This window comes from Myotis daubentonii, chromosome 12, assembly GCF_963259705.1.
Source record: "Myotis daubentonii chromosome 12, mMyoDau2.1, whole genome shotgun sequence".
Lineage (NCBI taxonomy): Eukaryota > Metazoa > Chordata > Mammalia > Chiroptera > Vespertilionidae > Myotis > Myotis daubentonii.
The window spans coordinates 24388341-24400845 of record NC_081851.1 but is presented as its reverse complement, the minus strand read 5'-3'; the positions used below and the strand labels follow the sequence as shown (position 1 = coordinate 24400845).

The 12505-nt window shown below is 49.6% G+C and overlaps 1 protein-coding gene across 2 annotated transcripts; it reads right to left on the bottom strand.

Moving 5' to 3' along the window:
* Window positions 1–2071: 2071 nt before the first annotated feature.
* On the bottom strand, window positions 2072–7195 carry LOC132213783 (interleukin-36 beta-like). Of its 2 annotated transcripts, none has more exons than XM_059660713.1 (5): window positions 7117–7195; window positions 6236–6322; window positions 5088–5195; window positions 3496–3629; window positions 2072–2723 (listed from the first exon to the last, which is right to left on the bottom strand). In XM_059660713.1, the coding sequence occupies exons 1-5, from the start codon at window positions 7172–7174 to the stop codon at window positions 2472–2474; spliced, it is 639 nt and encodes a 212-aa protein (XP_059516696.1). In that variant the 5' UTR covers window positions 7175–7195; the 3' UTR covers window positions 2072–2471. The 2 variants fall into 2 exon arrangements, with proteins under 2 accessions (XP_059516696.1, XP_059516697.1); XM_059660714.1 differs by having other exon boundaries at window positions 6236–6317; window positions 7117–7183.
* Window positions 7196–12505: the final 5310 nt, after the last annotated feature.

The window sequence follows — 12505 nt, the reverse complement described above, 5'->3', positions numbered from 1 at the left end:
GCCGGAAAAATAATTCCAACTCATATAAGTGATTCTTTGAAACATGGATTGATTTGCATTTATATTGTTAATTAGCATTCATATGTTAACAATTCACCTTTAACCAAAATATATACTGTGTGTCAAATTATTAACTAACTAGAGGCCCAGTGCGCAAAATCATGCGAGACCCAGACCTACCACGCCATGAGAGCCATCAATGCACCTCCTGGTGACCAGTCATTTGGTCATTGCAGCGTTAACATCACTGGCTTTTTATAATATAGACTAGAGGCCCAGTGCACAAAAATTTGTGCACACGGGGGGGAGGGGGGGTCCCTCAGCCCGGCCTGTGCCCTCTCGAAGTCTGGGACCCCTCGAGAGATAACGACCTGCTGGCTTAGGCCTGCTCCCGGGTGGCAGAGGGAAGGCCCAATCCCTAGGTGCAGCCCCTGGTTGGGCTCAGAGCAGGGCTGATTGGGGAGTTGGGGTGCTGCCCCCTGTAATGCACAGAGCAGGGCGGATCAGGAGGTTGCGATGCCACCCTCAGTCACGCTCAGGGTAGGGCCAATTGGGGAGTTGGGGCGCCGCCCCCTGTCACACTCAAGGCAGGGTCGATAGGGAGGTTGCGGTGCCACCCCCTGTCACGCACAGACCTGGGCCAATCAGGGGGTTGGGGTGCTGCCCCCTGTCATGCACAGAGCAGGGCCGATCAGGGGGTTGAGGCACTCCCCCCTGTCACTCACAGAGTAGGGCCAATAGGGGAGTTGAGGCACCGCCCCCTGTCATGCACAGAGCAGGGCCCATCAGGGGGGTTGGGGCTCTGTACCCTGGCATGCACAGAGCAGGGCCCATCAGGGGGTTGGGGAGCTCCCCCCTGTCACACACAGAGCAGGGCCGATCAGGGGGTTGAGGAGCTCCCCCCTGTCACTCACAGAGTAGGGCCGATAGGGGAGTTGGGGCCCCGCCACCTGTCACACTCAGGGCAGGGTGAATCAGGGGTTTGGGACGCCACCCTCTATCACCCACAGAGCAGGGAGGATCAGGGGCTTGGGGCACCATCACTGTCACACTCAGGGCAGTGTCGATGGGGAGGTTATGGCTCTACCCCATCACACACAGAGCAGGGCCCATTGGGGGTGGGGGTAGGGTGGGGGCACCGCACCCTGTCACACACAGAGCAGGGCCGATCAGGGGGTTGGGGCGCCGCACCCTGTCACACACAGAGCCGCAGGGCTATCAGGGGGTTGGGGAGATCCCCGCTATCAGGCACAGAGCAGGGCTGATCAGGGGGTTGGGGCGCCTTCCCCTGTCACGAACAGAGCAGGGTAGATAGGGAGGTTGTGGCCCCGCCCCCTGTCACACACAGAGCCACAGGGCGATCAGGGGGTTTGGGCTCTACCCCCTGTCACACTGATCCCGGTGCCAGGAGGCCTCTCGGCTCCGCTGATCCCGGTGCTGGGAGGCATATTACCCTTTTACTATATAGGATAGAGGCCTGGTGCATGGGTGGGGGCTGGCTGGTTTGCTCTGAAGGGTGTCCTGGATCAGGGTGGGGGTCCCCACTGGGGTGCCTGGCCAGTCTGGGTGAGGGGCTGAGGGCTGTTTTCAGGCTGGCAGGTGACTGAAGCTCCCAACTGCTCCTTTTTTTGTTTTTTCTTTTTTTATTCTGGGACAGCTTTAGCTCTGGCTCCAGCTCTGAGGCCTCTGCTGCTAAAAGCAGGTATCTGATTTGTTTGGGTTCTATAATCAAACACTGTATCAACTCCAGCTCTGAGATCCCGGCTGGCTGAAAGCAGGTTTCTGGGGTTTTGTTTAGCTTCTATATTTGTAAAAATGTTTCAAACTGCAAGCTCAGAGGCTGGCAAGGCAGGCGGGGAACGTTGGAGTCCTCCATCACTGAAGCAAGCAAGCCTCATGTTAGCTTCAAGCTGCCTGGCTGCCGGCCGCCATCTTGGCTGGCAGTTAATTTGCATAGCACCCTGATTAGCCAATGGGAAGGGTAGCGGATGTACGGCTAATTACCATGTTTCTCTTTTATTAGATAAGATGGTATTAAGAATTCATCATGAGTATGAACATGTAAAATTTTTATTTCATATTTATCCTATCCCTTACATTTTTCTCTGGGAGTAAGTTTCCAATATTTATAAAGAACATGCATAAAATTAATAAATAGTATTTATATTGAAAGAGTGGTAAGAACAAAAATGTTTGCAATTCACATCTCTAGGCCATGGGTTGGCGGGAGGAATAGGAGATGGTTGTGTACAAGGAGCATTTAGGATGTGGACTTAACTAGACTAGACAGCAAAGTGGATAATAGGACAAGATCAAGAAACAGTAAAAAGTGACTCCAGGCTTTGATACTGGAACGACATTCCAGAGGGAGGTGTAGTGTGCCAGTGCATGTCTAGAGGAGGTGGCTTTGGGTGCTGAGCATGAGGCGGGCTGTGGATGGACAGCAGTGCTCGGTGGTCTCTTACCATGACCTACAGGTTCTCTGTCCCAGAATCAGCCACCCACAGCCCAGGCTGCAAAGAACTGAAATAGAAGTTGGTGTTGTAAGTTTTGCCCCTGTCGTTGGTGAGGGTGACAGGCTGCCCCGCCTGCGAGGAAGTGGCGATGAACCAGCCGAGGCAGGCGACGGACTGGAAGGTGGAGGTGGAGCCCTCTATGCCACGCAGGAAGAGAAAGGACTTCTGCGCCTTCTTCTCCTTGTACAGTTTCATTAAGCTTTCCTTCTAGGAGCAGAGAGAGGCCTGTCAGAGAGGGTTACTGGGAGGAGGGAGCTCAACTAACAGCCTCAGGAGGGACTGCTTTCCCCACAGAGAGGAGCATGGCTGATGAGAGGAGGATGCCAGGTGTCAGCACAGGCACCGCTTCGGTTCCCAACAGCTCGGCTGCCCCTGTTATCACACAACACCAGGGACTTCCGATTCTTTGAGACAACACCATCTTTCCCAGAACAGAGTGGGGCTCATTGTGTCGTGGGTGCTCCTGCTAGGCACCCACCCACAGGTTCTGACAAGTCTCATGAGATTCCCAGTCTCCAGTGGGTTTGCACATTGCAGCGTCTGTCACAGCAGAAGGATGAGCTTCATGACTGTAAACACTGCTTTCAGTGCAGGCACCACAGACATGAAATCTGCAGCATCCAGACTCACAATCTGCCCTTCCCTGCTCTGTGTGCCGTGGCCTGAGCTCACATGGGAGTGCCCGACATCTCAGAGGGTTTCTGGGAGGCAGTTGAAGAGGACGAGGAATGGAGAAGCTGCAGTCCTGGCCTTCCTGAAATGCCTTTGTGGTGTCCTTTCTGGCATTCAGAGGATGCCCTGACATTAAAGTAAGTGTTGCACCCATTCCAAAGGGAGTAGGTATTGGCTTGGGGACTATCTAAGTCAAGTTTCCTTACAATGAATAATCCAAGGTTGAAAAATGTTATTTTTACTCAGTAATATATTAAATTAAATTAAAAGTCACAGGACTTCTCTCATTAGCTGCACAACCACTCACCTTAAGCTGCAAAGCAGGCCGGCCCTCAATTTCTGCACAGAACAGACAGAGATCTTCCTTGACTCCCAGGTATATCGGACTGCCTTTTTCATTAGAGATGTCCGGGTCTGTGCATGGCACTGAGAAAACTGTAGCTGGAAATAGGGAGATGGAGATAGGCATCAGCTCCAGGAGGCAGCAAGGCCGGTCCTGCCAACACTCTGTTGCTCCTCCCAGCCCCTTGCTGACCAGCCAGGTCTGCCCAGAAGGCTCCCCCAATTAGCCAGGGGGTAGAACTGCTCCATCAGAAATGGGTGGTGGAAACCCATTTACTTTTTCCTTCCTTCCTATCAGAGCCCAGTTTCCCCAAAGTAAAGATAAAATTCCCCAACACACTTCAGCGAACTTTGACCAGACCTTAATTTGTAGCCCATGAGCTCAAAGTGGAAGTGTAGTGTGGGATTCCCAAGAATGTTCTTTAAGGAGAGCTCACTCAGCTGGAAGGAGAACGTTTTTTTGTTAATCCTCACCCAAGGGTATTTTCCCATTGATTTTTAGAGAGGGAGGAGAGACACAGATAGAGAAGCATTGATATGAGAGAGACACATAGATTGAGTGCTTCCCACACATGCACTGACCAAGGCTGGCGATTGATCCTGCAACATAGGTACATGCCCTTGAGCTGAATTGAACCTGGAACCCTTCATTCAGTGCATGAACTCTCTATCCACTGAGCCAAACGGGCTAGGACTGAGCTCCTTCCATATATCCTGTGGCTTCCTTCACTTAGATGACGTTTGGCATGACCTTGAGATTCACAAGGCATCATGGGCTCATCACACTGGCCTCAGCCACCCGCTCAGGTTTCTTTCACATGATGTAAGCATGAGCAGCAGGGAAAATGGAGACAGGTTGTGTAGTCAAAGCTTCCATGGAATTTGGCTGTGGTTGGCATATAGCATGGTGCATTGTATATAGGAAAACAACGATGGTAGGAATGAAATCTGGGCATCAAGAAGAGCTTTTTAGTATTAAGCTTGGAAATATTATATCAGGCAAGTTTGTCAGTGACAGAGAAGACCCAATAGATAGACCTAGGTGGGATATGCAGGGAACAGAGGGATGAGATCAAACACTGAATCCTAGGGGGAGGGAAAGAGCTAAGTTGCACTGACTTCTTCCCACAGCTTCATAGAGGCATGATTGACTCTTGATAGGAGGAAGACATATTCTCCTATTATCAGAGGAGAGGACACAAAGCTAGAAGAGAGTGCAGTTTGGTGGTGGAAGGTGTAGGAATTTAATCTGAGGACATGGGTAGCAATGGATGACATTTAAAGGAGAGAAGCTCCAAGGAAAAGCAGCCTGACTGAATGGACAACCCCTTCTTGTTGAAGACATTTTCTATGGCCAAAGAGAACTGCCCATCCCTCACTCCTCATTTCTAGGTACAGGGTTTCCTTTGCGGGAGGGAACTGCCTTGTCCTTTCTTGCTCTCCTCTGGACACTGAGCTGGTGCACAGAAGTAGGAGAGGTCACAGCCGGGCTCATACAGGTCAGCCCCATCCCCAGTGGAGCTGGTATCCCTTTAAGAGGCAAACATTGTCACTCACCAGGTTTGACATTGTTGTCAGAAGGAACTGCGATTAAAGACTCTCCCTCCAGCACCCACACCATCTGTTGAGGATCACGAATACTAAAGGTTGTTGGATGCACTATCCCTACCAAGCGACAGGGAGAAAAAGCACAAAGCACACGTGAGGTTACTATCAACTTTCAGGACTTGGGGTGCATCTGTAATACAGTGGTTTCCCCACCCTCCCCTTCCTATTCACTGTTTTACTTCCCTCGATTTCAGTTACCCACAGTCAACTGTGCTCTGAAAATATTAAAAGGAAAATTGCAGAAATAAATAATTCATAAGTTTTAAAATGCATACCGTTCTAAAGTTGTGATGGGACCTCACATCACCTACTCCATCCCACCTGGGATGTGAATTGTCCCCTTGTCCAGCGTGTCCTCACTGTATGCAGTCCCCACCCAGGAGTCACTTGATAACCCTCTGAGTTATCAGATCTACTCCTGTGGTATCACAGTGCTGAGTTCCAGTCACCCTTATTTTACTTAACAATGACCTCAAAGCTTAAGAGTAGTGATGCTGGCAATTCAGATGTGTCAAAGAGCAGCTGTAAAGTGCTGATGTGATGTGTAGGAAACAACATAATATATGTATATGGGGTTTGGTACTATCTGTGGGTTCAGGCATCTGCTGAGGATCTCAAAACATATCTCTCTGAGATTGGGGGGTGGGAGCCACAATACTGGCTTATAAATTTCTAGGGTAGATTTATTGTTCTTAGAGTGGCTTTAAGGAGAAAGGGAGGGGACCTAAGACAGGGGCTGGTTTGTGGATCAAAGCATTTGAAATCATGGTCCCCAAAGATTTTCAAGGGCTGTCAGTAACTTGTCCTCCTCTGATTAACAGTCTCTGAGTACAAAAAAAAAAAACACCAAAAATGTTAAAATTGGTCATCAGTATGTTGTTTGTTTTTTTCTTTGCCCTCTTTATCAAAATAAGTAAACAATTCTAAACACACATAAGATGAGAACTAAATGCTCTGAGATTTTCAAGTGCAGCTTTCATGATGTGAGTATTTCAGCAAATACATCTGTAGCTGAGCAAATGAAAGGACCTGGTGCCCTATTGTCCTTGGTGAGGCCCAGTGGAGACCGCCATGCCGGCTTATAATTTGTCACTTACTTTCTGGGGTGAACACCTTGTCTTTAGGTTTTCTGTGAAGAGCATAAGGCAGATCAGATGGTGGCGAGGAGGTTGTCATCATCTGGCCTTGAGAAGGAAGGAGGGAAGAAAAACATGTTATTCATTGCCCTGCCCTTCCCCTGGAAATGGATGGAAAAATTGTTTGGAGGAAGCTGCCCTGAGATCCTGTCCCAGCTGCACATGTGAGACTGAGGATGGGAAGAGCATGTTACCAGGCCAGACAACCCCAAGTGGAAGCTCCCATCTCTGTCGGGACTGAATGGTCCTGGCTCTCCAGGCAGTGATAGCCCTGGGGTACTCTCTACCTACCACATCTGGAGTTGCTAGGAGGTTCCAGAGTACCCCCAGGCACCTTCTAGGATGAGTTTCTGGGTGTAGAGAGGGTGTGTTCATCTCTGTTTAGCTCTGCACAGCTGATAAGTCATCAGTTCTCCTGACTTCAAGTCTGAGCATCCTAAGTAACTGGCAGCCAGCCTGTCTCTCTGCCCCCAGTTCCCCTGTTCCCCACCCAAACAGGCAACTCTAAGGACCCTGCCATGGACATCCACAGGCTCCAGGTCACAGGACACATATCTCTGGGCTTCTGGTCAGGACAGCAGGCCGTTCCCTGAGAAGACCACAGACTCCCCACAGTGAGAAGCAGTTGTTCACCACCCTCCCTGCCTCAGGACCCCCGGTGCCTGATTCTACAGTTATCCCTCGAGAGAGAATAGGCAGCCACCCACACTCGTGGAAGCAGCCCAGCTCCTCTGATGCCCTGAGCCTTCGACCCCGGATCCCTCAGCCCCAGAGGCTCCTCAAGGCTAGACAGGGCCCTGAGAGGGCTGCCCACCACGTGGCTTCAGAGCAGCAGAAGTTACCTTTGCTCAAAGAGATGCTCCTGTCCCTGGACCAACACAACCATAGGCTCCACCACATGCAAGGGCTCCTCTAGAAAACTGATTAGGACTCCCGGCCTTCTAATGAGCTTTTAAGATCTGGGTCATTTCCTGGTCTGGGTGTGCACAGGTTGTCAAGAAGGCTGGTCTGGCACAGAGGTCCCTTGAGTGTCACTGGGTGACTGGGAGGCAACACAGGTGTGGCTGTTCTGGGGTCCCAGAGAGACAAAAGCAGGTCAAAAGCCAGGGAACAATGGTGAAGAAACACGGATGAGGCCAGTGCTTTGTAATCAAAAATTCCTTGGGACCGCCTTGGAGACAGAGGTGTGACATGTCACTGACTGAGCCACACCTCGTTCACACCATTCAGGAGTTTTACACAAGCAATATCCAGAGTTTATTCCATGATGATAAGCTAAGGGAAGTACCTGACTAATCTTTTAATCCTCACAACAACCCTTGAGGGGGCATTAATCTTTACTTCTTATGCACAAAACAGAGACCCTGAGAGATGACAAGACTTACCCAAAATCACATGGCCAAGTTACAAGCCAGATGTGTCTGTTCTTAACAACTGTGTGGTGCTTCCAGCAGCTGAGACACCGCCAGTGGCCCATGGTGGGTGCTGAAACCTGCACTATGTCCAACCCAGGGGAATCGTGGGCCAAAGGGACCTGGGAGGCCTGTGGCTCCCCAGATCTGACTGGGGATCAGACTCGGCCTCAGCAATGGCATGGAAGGGAATCATTACCCTTGAAGCCCAATATTGTCGGTCAGCCCTAAATGTTAAAAATTCCTACTCCTTCTCTGCCAAAATGTGCCTCCATGTAAACTCACAACCATGGGCTTCAGTTCTATTCTCTGAAATCCACTGTTAACTCTCTCCCCAGAGTACTGCCATAGCGCCTCCCTGGTCTCCCTGCCTCTGTTCTCACCCGAGGAGTGAAATGTCCACCGGCTTAAATCAGGGTCAAAGGTGTTGTGTGGTCATATCACTCCCCTGTCAGAACTCTCGAATGGCTTCATCATACCCAGAGTAGTAACTGAATCCCTCAGCATAGCCCACCTCTGTTCCTGCCCCTGGCCCTGCCCCTGCCCCTTTGACTCTCTGCTCCAGCTGCACTATCACCATACTGTTGTCTGTATCTATGTGTCATATCTCTATATTTTTTTCTTGCTTAATCCCTTTACCTTTTTTCACCAAGTCACTCCCCACGGACAGCTGTCAGTCTGTTCTGTGTATCTATGCTTCTGTTTCTATTTTGTTTGTTAAATTATTTTGTTGATTGGTTTCCACATATAAGTGAGATCATATGGTATTTGTCTTTTTCTGACTGGCTTATTTCACTTAGAGTAATAATTTCCTGGCGCATCCATGCTGTCACAAATGCTAAGACTTTCTTAATTTTTATGGCCAAGTAGTATTCCAAGATGTAAATGTATCACAGCCTTTTTACGCACTCATCTACAGTACTTGGGCTGTTTCCAGATTTTGGCTACTGTAAATAATGCTGCAATGAACATAGGGGTGCATACATTCCTTTAAATTAGTGTTTTGTGTTTCAGAGGTATTCCTAGAAGTGGGATCACTGGGTCAAAAGATAGTTCCATTTTAAAAAATGTGTGTTTTTTTAAGAGAGAAACATCAGTGTGAGAAACATCTATTGGTTGCCTTCCACACGTGCCACACTTGTTGTTTGTTGATTTGTTAATGATAGCCGTTCTGACAGGCATGAGGTGATATAAACTTTTGTACAGCAGAAGAAACCATCAACAAAATAAAAACTCTCCCCACTGCTGGTGAATATGATACATTTGATGATGGGTTCATTTCCAAAAAAATATAAAATCTTATACAACTTGCCCTAACCGGTTTGGCTCAGTGGATAGAGTGTCGGCCTGGGGACTGAAGGGTCCCAGGTTCAATTCCGGTCAAGGGCATGTACCTTGGTTGAGGGCACATCCCTAGTTGGAAGTGTGCAGGAGGCTGCTGATCGATGTTTCTCTCTCATTGATGTTTCTAACTCTCTATCCATCTCCCTTCCTCTCTGTAAAAAATCAATAAAATATATTTTTTTAAAAACTGATGCAACTCAACACCAAGAAGACAAACAACACAATTTAAAAAAAAAGTGGGCAAAGGATATGAATCGACACTTCTCCAAAGAGAAAAGAAAACTGGCCAATAGACACATGAAAAGGTGGTCAACATCACTGATCATCAGAGAGATGCAAATTAAAATGCACGTATGATCTTATCACCTACATGCCAACTCCATCAGGCTAGGGCACTTGTCTCTCTCATTAACTATGTGCTTTGTGTCAGTAATGGTGTCTGGTCCATTATTAGAAATCATTAGTATTTGTTGAATATACAAAGGACTGAATGAAGTGTTCCATGAATAACAGAAAAACTGGGAGGAGAAAAAGGGTGCTGTGGTGAGGGACTAGGGATGCTCTTCCACCCCATGTCAGGGCTGAAGTGCCCTGGGAGAGCCTCTCAGACAAGTCGGGGAGACTAGCTGCTTTGTTTCCAACTGGAGCGAACTCTGGGCCCACCTTGGCTCCTTGGCCAATGCCAGGTGTGAGGAGGGACTTCTGGGGAGAACTTGACATGGTTCCAGCCTGGCACCCAGGAGGCCATATACCCCAGTTGGCCCAAGAGCACCCAAGTCAGTGCCCATCACTCCGGTGTACTTATTAATAGAGCCCTTCCACTCTCCTCCGTGTCCACTACTCTAGGGAAATGACTGACAATGGAAAGGCAGAAGAGACGCAGTTCTACAATTTTGTAGGAACCCTGAAAGATGAAAGCTTAGGGAATGTCGTGCTGTTGCCAGAAGAAATATAATCTCTGACACCAACGTGGTCACTCAGAGGCTGGAGGCAGATCTCAGCAGAGGGGGTTGGGGTGAGGTTGGGACACCACCTGTGGGCCTTGGGAGTCAGCACTGTTTTTGGAAAAAATAGTATCCCAACTTCTTTCTGCACATCTTGGGGACAAGTAAAAATGTGATGGAAAGACTACATGGGTTAAATGTCTGAGGAACCACATTGCAGAGAACAAAGTTCACTGATATGTGGGAAGATATGTCTGCAAAATCAATGTACTCTCAATGGCTGGGAGGCCTATGGAATTATGGTTTGTGAGTTCCTGGGAAGCCTATTGCGATATCAGAGCCCCCGCCAGGACGAGGCAAAGCTGTGTGCCAGCATCATGCACTGAAGTGTGGAGTGTGATTTCTAATCATGAGGCCCTATTTGTACAGCCCCTCCCAGCATTGAGGCCTGCAGACACCTGAGTTTGGGAAGATACCACCTTCCCAGCAATCCTTGCTCAGGGTGTACGACAAGTCACGGCCGCTGCAGTGGACATTCTCCTCACAGAAAGCCTCACTGAGCCTCAGGCAGCAGGAGCCCGTGACACCAGTGCATGGAGCGGCCTTCACAAGGCAGAACCACCTTCCTTCCCCATGTGTGTAAAACTAATTCTAAAAAACTACTTAAAGTGGTAGGAGGATCACAAACCAGGCCTGAGCAAGGAGGGCCACCCACACCTTCAAGAGCAAAACCAGGAAGTTAGTCATCAGCCTTGAGTTTGAGGAAAGAAATTGTAGGAGACTGTCCCAGGGCCAAGGACTGGATGCTGATGCTGCAAAATGACACACAGCCCAGTTATTCCTACGAGCGAAGCCCTCAGTGGGTGCGGCAGGGGTGGGCCTCCTGAGACTGTGCAGCTTCTGCCGCTCCTGGTCCAGCGGCAGCATATGCTCTGCCAGCCTCACACCAGGAAAAAACAGCCCAGGGTACAGTCTTCCAGGTCCTCAGAGGAGGAGTGCAAGCTGCTTCTCCACTCCAGGGCACCTCACCTGACCAGGCCAGCTCCTGGCACCCTGCCCATGTGGACCGTAGATCACTTCTCTAGATTGGCGGTGAAGGGAGCCTGGTTCAATGCTCCAAGGCTCTGAGCTAGCAGATGCACAGTGTGTCTTCCAGGTAGGAAGCTGGAGCAATGCTGTCAGAGTTCACTGCCCCTGTGGTGTGCCCAGCCCCTGTCAGCCTCACCCCTCCAGGCTGCTGAACCAAGGGGAGAGGGTCCGGTGTGTAAGTGTCCCAGCCTCCCCTCCCTCCAGTGGGACCATGCCAGGGTTTCTCAGAGGGTTCCCTGCCCCAGTTGCCCACAGCCCTGACCAGCACTAGAATTCCCTTCATTGGCTTTCTTGAGATCCTCTCCTAAATGAGTTCCCTGGTTTATCTTGGAGACAGTTCACACTAAGGTAGCTGTTTAGTATAAAAAGCAAGAAACTTATATTCAAATGATGTGTGTTCAATATTTGGCTTTGAAACTTTCAGACTTGTGTCCTGGGCAAAGTTCTTTGACATCTGTGATCGGGTCAGGTGACTTCTGTGACAGCAGTGTGCCTTGCTGGACCGTGCAGGTTAGAGGACACTATGCAGACCTCCAAACGTGACAGCTCACCGAGCAACTGGCCTAGTGAGGCACCCACATGTGTCACCAGACCCCACACTGCCTCTACCAGCCTTCTGGCTGTGACCACCAGTGGATCACCCTAGTCTTCACCTTTGAGCTACTTCATCAGCCTACCTGGCCACATAAAGACACCCTCATGTTCACATCCTATAACCTCCCCAGGATCCTGGCTGCAGGGGACTATAAATGGCCGTTACACGCTTGTCCTGGGTGGCCCGACAGCCTCCTCCTCGGGAGTGTAAAATCATGAAGCCTCCGCAGGTAAATGTGCAGCAGGTGTCCCTGAGTCAGAACTAAGGTTCAAAATCCAGCTGGGCCTACGAAGAGGAGCCGCCCCAGGTGGCCATCAGCATGAGCTCTCTTCCATGCTCTCGGAAGGAGCCTAGGACATCACCGCTGTGCTCCCTCTACAGGACTGGCCCACTTGGATATCTTGAGGGCAGGGGTTCAGCGTCCTGCCATTGGGCACAAAGAAGCAAGCATTCAGGACACATTGGGATTCACGCAAACTCATTCACACCACATGAGGGTCCTTTCAGATTCCTCATTTCATCCTGTAAACACACGGAGCTCTGTGTAGCCAGCACTTAGTCCAGAGTGATGGGGTTGGAAGGAGGCATTAGGGGTGATACCCAATAGCCCAAGGCCTATACATACCTCTCCCTAGTATGGAGGTGACATCTTTTATAGTGAAGGGATAGAGTCTCCTGAGAAGGGACATTGTGTCAAATATGAAGAAGAAAACTTCTCTCTGTGCAAGAAAAGGACTCTGTGGGGATAAAATCTGTGGTTAAAGTCTCCCCTCTTTCTTCAGGTAGCCAAACTAGATCTGCCTTGGGATTTCATTTCTTAGTCCAGCGATTTTCAACCAGTGAACCA

Coding starts and splice junctions, on each gene's coding strand:
- LOC132213783 (XM_059660713.1), bottom strand. CDS start 7,174: ATGTGGTGGAGCCTATGGTTGTGTTGGTCCAGGGACAGGAGCATCTCT. Junction 6,323..7,116: donor GAGCATCTCTTTGAGCAAAG/GTAACTTCTGCT, acceptor TTCCTTCTCAAG/GCCAGATGATGACAACCTCC. Junction 3,630..5,087: donor TGACAACAATGTCAAACCTG/GTGAGTGACAAT, acceptor CCCTATTTCCAG/CTACAGTTTTCTCAGTGCCA.